General features: G+C 46.6%; 1 protein-coding gene across 1 annotated transcript in view; it reads left to right on the top strand.

The window, feature by feature from the left end:
• Positions 1-6,832, top strand: part of LOC115199156 (oxysterol-binding protein-related protein 8) — a gene marked incomplete in the record, with an annotated part of 77,436 nt that overhangs the window by 50,313 nt on the left and 20,291 nt on the right. The window contains 4 exon segments of the mRNA XM_029761770.1: positions 2,069-2,253; positions 5,038-5,119; positions 5,374-5,472; positions 6,590-6,686. Coding sequence (XP_029617630.1) covers positions 2,069-2,253; positions 5,038-5,119; positions 5,374-5,472; positions 6,590-6,686 — 463 coding nt within the window.

The raw sequence follows: 6,832 nt of genomic DNA, 5'->3' as shown, positions 1-6,832 counted from the left end.
TTTAAGATTCAAGGCCTCAGAGAATATACTTAAGAGAAAACGAGTGGCATTTCTTTGAACACAGTGGGAACACTTGATAAACCTTGGTTTAAAATGAGGAAGAGTTAGATGATACTGGGGACTGAATGAATTTAACCCGGCCCATCTGAATCAGAGAGATGCGGGGGGGCTGCCTTAATCGACATCATCGGCGCCCGGGGAGTAGTTGTTAGGGGTTAACTGCCTTGCTCAAGGGCAGAACGGCAGATTTTTCCACCTTGCCAGCTTGAGGATTCGAACCAGAGACCTTTCAGTTACTGGCCCAACAGCCTTAACCGCTATGCTAGCTGCCGCCACGCTGGTTGAAAGAGAAGTGAAAGGAGCAGTCGAGGCGTCGATCAAGAGTGGTGTGTGTGGGCAGCAGTCATCAGAGTGAAGCCTCAGACAGCCCCTAAATCAACCTGTCTGTGATCTCTCTCTAACCCTCTATCACTGTCTTATGTCCCATTGTCTAACGTATTTTAGTCTGACACGTTGGAACCTAAATTACGTGACTAGTAATCAGGACGTCCCTCTCTTCTGCCACAGTTCCCCTGCAGTATGTAGAATGTTACACGTGACTAGTAATCAGGACGTCCGTCTCTTCTGCCACAGTTCCCCTGCAGTATGTAGAATGTTACACGTGACTAGTAATCAGGACGTCCGTCTCTTCTGCCACAGTTCCCCTGCAGTATGTAGAATGTTACACGTGACTAGTAATCAGGACGTCCATCTCTTCTGCCACAGTTCCCCTGCAGTATGTAGAATGTTACACGTGACTAGTAATCAGGACGTCCGTCTCTTCTGCCACAGTTCCCCTGCAGTATGTAGAATGTTACACGTGACTAGTAATCAGGACGTCCGTCTCTTCTGCCACAGTTCCCCTGCAGTATGTAGAATGTTACACGTGACTAGTAATCAGGACGTCCGTCTCTTCTGCCACAGTTCCCCTGCAGTATGTAGAATGTTACACGTGACTAGTAATCAGGACGTCCGTCTCTTCTGCCACAGTTCCCCTGCAGTATGTAGAATGTTACACGTGACTAGTAATCAGGACGTCCGTCTCTTCTGCCACAGTTCCCCTGCAGTATGTAGAATGTTACACGTGACTAGTAATCAGGACGTCCATCTCTTCTGCCACAGTTCCCCTGCAGTATGTAGAATGTTACACGTGACTAGTAATCAGGACGTCCATCTCTTCTGCCACAGTTCCCCTGCAGTATGTAGAATGTTACACGTGACTAGTAATCAGGACGTCCGTCTCTTCTGCCACAGTTCCCCTGCAGTATGTAGAATGTTACACGTGACTAGTAATCAGGACGTCCGTCTCTTCTGCCACAGTTCCCCTGCAGTATGTAGAATGTTACACGTGACTAGTAATCAGGACGTCCATCTCTTCTGCCACAGTTCCCCTGCAGTATGTAGAATGTTATACATGACAAGACCGTACTCCATTAGGATTAGACTTGTCAACAAGTCTTTAGAGGTTTGATGGAGCTTCGTAAATTATTTGTTCATGATTATGAAATCTTCAGCACTATTAATATAGCCTTAGCCAAGTGCCACAGGCAGGGCATGAAGAAATTATATTTGAAAGTGTTTGCGTGTGTATACCTGCCTGTGTGAAATCCCTCCCAGCTGTTCTGTGCTGAATTAGAATTGTCATTTTCGATAGCTCGAATTAAACAGCCAGCAGATGCTAAAATGGGAAGACCAGAGATGTGAATAATGAACTGATTGATAACTGAGGAAGTTTTTCAGACTGGAGAGATGTTCATACTGAATAATATCACGGAGCAACTCCATAATGTGCTTGTATCATATAGGTATATTCTCTAACCCTATGTGAATACTGTGACCTTACATAGCCCATCACCTAGCAACCTCATCAACAGGTTTGGATCTCTTGGTGCAACAGCTACGATGTTGACTTTACAGTTGCTGAAGCGGCTTCAAGACCCGGTCGGGACTAACCCCAGAATTCATTCAACATGAAAGTGTGTGTGGTGTGTACAGTGAATCACCAAACCTTTACATGTGTGTGTCCCAGGCTGGTGAGGCGTCCCAGACAGAGACGGTGTCGGAGGAGAATAAGTCTCTGATCTGGACGCTGCTGAAGCAGGTCAGGCCTGGGATGGACCTGTCTAAAGTGGTCCTGCCCACCTTCATCCTAGAGCCACGCTCCTTCCTGGACAAGCTGTCCGACTACTACTACCATGCTGACTTCCTCTCTGAGTAAGTACTGCTACCATGCTGACTTCCTCTCTGAGTAAGTACTACTACCATGCTGACTTCCTCTCTGAGTAAGTACTGCTACCATGCTGACTTCCTCTCTGAGTCAGTACTACTACCATGCTGACTTCCTCTCTGAGTCAGTACTACTACCATGCTGACTTCCTCTCTGAGTAAGTACTGCTACCATGCTGACTTCCTCTCTGAGTCAGTACTACTACCATGCTGACTTCCTCTCTGAGTCAGTACTACTACCATGCTGACTTCCTCTCTGAGTCAGTACTACTACCATGCTGACTTCCTCTCTGAGTAAGTACTGCTACCATGCTGACTTCCTCTCTGAGTAAGTACTGCTACCATGCTGACTTCCTCTCTGAGTCAGTACTACTACCATGCTGACTTCCTCTCTGAGTAAGTACTGCTACCATGCTGACTTCCTCTCTGAGTAAGTACTACTACCATGCTGACTTCCTCTCTGAGTCAGTACTACTACCATGCTGACTTCCTCTCTGAGTCAGTACTGCTACCATGCTGACTTCCTCTCTGAGTCAGTACTACTACCATGCTGACTTCCTCTCTGAGTAAGTACTGCTACCATGCTGACTTCCTCTCTGAGTCAGTACTACTACCATGCTGACTTCCTCTCTGAGTAAGTACTGCTACCATGCTGACTTCCTCTCTGAGTAAGTACAACTACCATGCTGACTTCCTCTCTGAGTAAGTACTGCTACCATGCTGACTTCCTCTCTGAGTCAGTACTACTACCATGCTGACTTCCTCTCTGAGTCAGTACTACTACCATGCAGACTTCCTCTCTGAGTAAGTACTACTACCATGCTGACTTCCTCTCTGAGTCAGTACTACTACCATGCTGACTTCCTCTCTGAGTCAGTACTACTACCATGCTGACTTCCTCTCTGAGTAAGTACTGCTACCATGCTGACTTCCTCTCTGAGTAAGTACTGCTACCATGCTGACTTCCTCTCTGAGTCAGTACTACTACCATGCTGACTTCCTCTCTGAGTAAGTACTGCTACCATGCTGACTTCCTCTCTGAGTAAGTACTGCTACCATGCTGACTTCCTCTCTGAGTAAGTACTGCCACCATGCTGACTTCCTCTCTGAGTCAGTACTGCTACCATGCTGACTTCCTCTCTGAGTCAGTACTACTACCATGCTGACTTCCTCTCTGAGTAAGTACTACTACCATGCTGACTTCCTCTCTGAGTCAGTACTGCTACCATGCTGACTTCCTCTCTGAGTAAGTACTACTACCATGCTGACTTCCTCTCTGAGTAAGTACTACTACCATGCTGACTTCCTCTCTGAGTCAGTACTGCTACCATGCTGACTTCCTCTCTGAGTCAGTACTGCTACCATGCTGACTTCCTCTCTGAGTCAGTACTACTACCATGCTGACTTCCTCTCTGAGTAAGTACTACTACCATGCTGACTTCCTCTCTGAGTAAGTACTGCTAACATGCTGACTTCCTCTCTGAGTCAGTACTGCTACCATGCTGACTTCCTCTCTGAGTCAGTACTGCTACCATGCTGACTTCCTCTCTGAGTCAGTACTGCTACCATGCTGACTTCCTCTCTGAGTAAGTACTACTACCATGCTGACTTCCTCTCTGAGTCAGTACTGCTACCATGCTGACTTCCTCTCTGAGTCAGTACTAATACCATGCTGACTTCCTCTCTGAGTCAGTACTACTACCATGCTGACTTCCTCTCTGAGTCAGTACTACTACCATGCTGACTTCCTCTCTGAGTAAGTACTGCTACCATGCTGACTTCCTCTCTGAGTCAGTACTGCTACCATGCTGACTTCCTCTCTGAGTCAGTACTGCTACCATGCTGACTTCCTCTCTGAGTCAGTACTGCTACCATGCTGACTTCCTCTCTGAGTCAGTACTACTACCATGCTGACTTCCTCTCTGAGTCAGTACTACTACCATGCTGACTTCCTCTCTGAGTCAGTACTACTACCATGCTGACTTCCTCTCTGAGTCAGTACTGCTACCATGCTGACTTCCTCTCTGAGTCAGTACTACACCGGTTGTAATGATGTAATTTTAACTAGTATTGCCTGCTGGGACAGTACTACCAAGCTGACCAATCAAAGATCTATATAGTAGGACAGTACGTGCCTCTACACCTGCATTGCTTGCTGTTTGGGGTTTTAGGCTGGGTTTCTGTACAGCACTTTGAGATATCAGCTGATGTTTATTTATTTATTTGATTTATTTCACCTTTATTTAACCAGGTAGGCAAGTTGAGAACAAGTTCTCATTGAAATAGCTTGGTAGTAATCAAATCAAATCTAAGGTCTTATATAGTAGGAAAGTACTACCAAGCTGACCAATCAAAGGTCTTATTTAGTATGACAGTACTACCAAGCTGCCCAATCAAAGGTCTTATATAGTAGGACAGTACTACCAAGCTGACCAATCAAAGGTCTTATATAGTAGGACAGTTCTACCAAGCTGACCAATCAAAGGTCTTCTTTAGTAGGACAGTACTACCAAGCTGACCAATCAAAGGTCTTATATAGTAGGACAGTACTACCAAGCTGACCAATCAAAGGTCTTATATAGTAGGACAGTACTACCAAGCTGACCAGTCAAAGGTCTTCTGTAGTAGGACAGTACTACCAAGCTGACCAATCAAAGGTCTTATATAGTAGGACAGTACAGTCAGACCTGCCAAAGATACAGACAAATATTCAAAGATGTATCTTTAACTTGATTTAGGTCCTCATTGCGATTTGATGTTGATCATTTCCAGGGCAGCTGTGGAGGAGAATGCCTACAACAGGATGAAGAAAGTAGTGAAGTGGTATATCTCTGGATTCTACAAAAAGCCACAGGTGATTAGAACATTCACTTAAAATCACTGTTTCAGCAGGGTCATGTTCATTAGGAAAACAGTGGAAAACATTTTTTTTTAAATTCAAGTAAGTGTTACTGGATAGGACCTGGTAGTCCCTCAATTTCAGTCCATTTCTTCTGTTAGGTGCCTAATGAACACGACTCTGTTGTGGATGTGACAAGATGTCCCTCGGTATCTCTACCATTCAGCGGACGTATCTAAAGCTCAGTTTTTCCTCCTTCTGAAAACCAGGGACTGAAGAAGCCATATAACCCCATCATCGGTGAGACCTACCGCTGCATGTGGCTCCATAGCAAGACCAACAGCAAGACCTTCTACATTTCTGAACAGGTGACAGAGCCAGGAGGGGAGACTGCTCCCTAATATGTGATTGTCTGGTTGGGATTTTTAATCTGACATTTGAGCAATTGATTCACTTTGTAGTTAGTATGTAAATTATGGATGTGTGGGGGAGTGGATGGATGGAACAATGGATGGGTTGGTAGATGGATATACGGGTTGGTGGATGGATGGATGGATCGACGGGTTGGTGGATGGATGGACGGTTTGGTAGATGGATATACGGGTTGGTGGATGGATGGATGGATCGACGGGTTGGTGGATGGATGATGGATGGATGGATGGACGGCTTGGTGGATGGATGGACGGCTTGGTGGATGGATGGACGGGTTGCTGGATGGATGGATGGATGGATGGATGGATGGATGGATGGATGGATGGTGGATGGATGGTGGATGGATGGATGGATGGTTTCGCGGGTTGGTGGATGGATGGATTGGTTGGTGGATGTATGGATCGACGGGTTGGTGGATGGATGTACGGATGGATGGATGGATGGATGGATGGATGAGTTGGTGGGTCGATGGATGGATGGATGGATGGATGGATGGTTTGACGGGTTAGTGGATGGATGGATTGATGGATGGATGGTTTGACGGGTTAGTGGATGGGTGGATGGATGGATGGTGGATGGTGGATGGATGGATGGGTTAGTGGATGGATGGATGGATGGATGGATGGTTTGACGGGTTAGTGGATGGATGGGTGGATGGATGGACGGGTTGGTGGATGGATGGATGGATTGACGGGTTGGTGGATGGATGGACAGGTTGGTGGATGGATGGATTGATGGATGGTTGGATGGATGGATGGACCGGTTGGTGGATGGATGGATGGATGGATGGAGCGGTTGGTGGATGGATGGATGGACCGGTTGGTGGATGGATGGATGGATGGATGGATGGATGGATGGATGGATGGACGGACGGGTTGGTGGATGGATGGATGGACGGACGGGTTGGTGGATGGGTGAAAGAAGGAATGTGATAGGTTTTCAGAAGGTCTAGACTCTACAACATGACATCTTCTGGTAGAGTGGCTATGATCAGGGCGAGCTTCCAGTACCTGTCCTCCTGACCATTGACCAATCACCTTTTCTCCTTGTCAGGTGTCCCATCATCCTCCAGTGTCGGCGTTCTACGTCAGTAACAGGAAGGACGGCTTCTGTCTCAGCGGAAGCATCCTGGCCAAGTCCAAGTTCTACGGTACAACACACATGCACACACACACACACACATACACACACACACACACACACACACACACCTACCAAACAGCAAATGCGTGTAGATAGATACGTCGGGCCTGTCTCATTATCAGTGGGAAGAGAACTTTTGGTAACACATTTCTG

The sequence above is a fragment of the Salmo trutta genome, chromosome 8 (genome assembly GCF_901001165.1).
Source record: "Salmo trutta chromosome 8, fSalTru1.1, whole genome shotgun sequence".
NCBI classification, from domain to species: domain Eukaryota; kingdom Metazoa; phylum Chordata; class Actinopteri; order Salmoniformes; family Salmonidae; genus Salmo; species Salmo trutta.
This window is presented reverse-complemented; position numbering and strand designations above follow the sequence as displayed.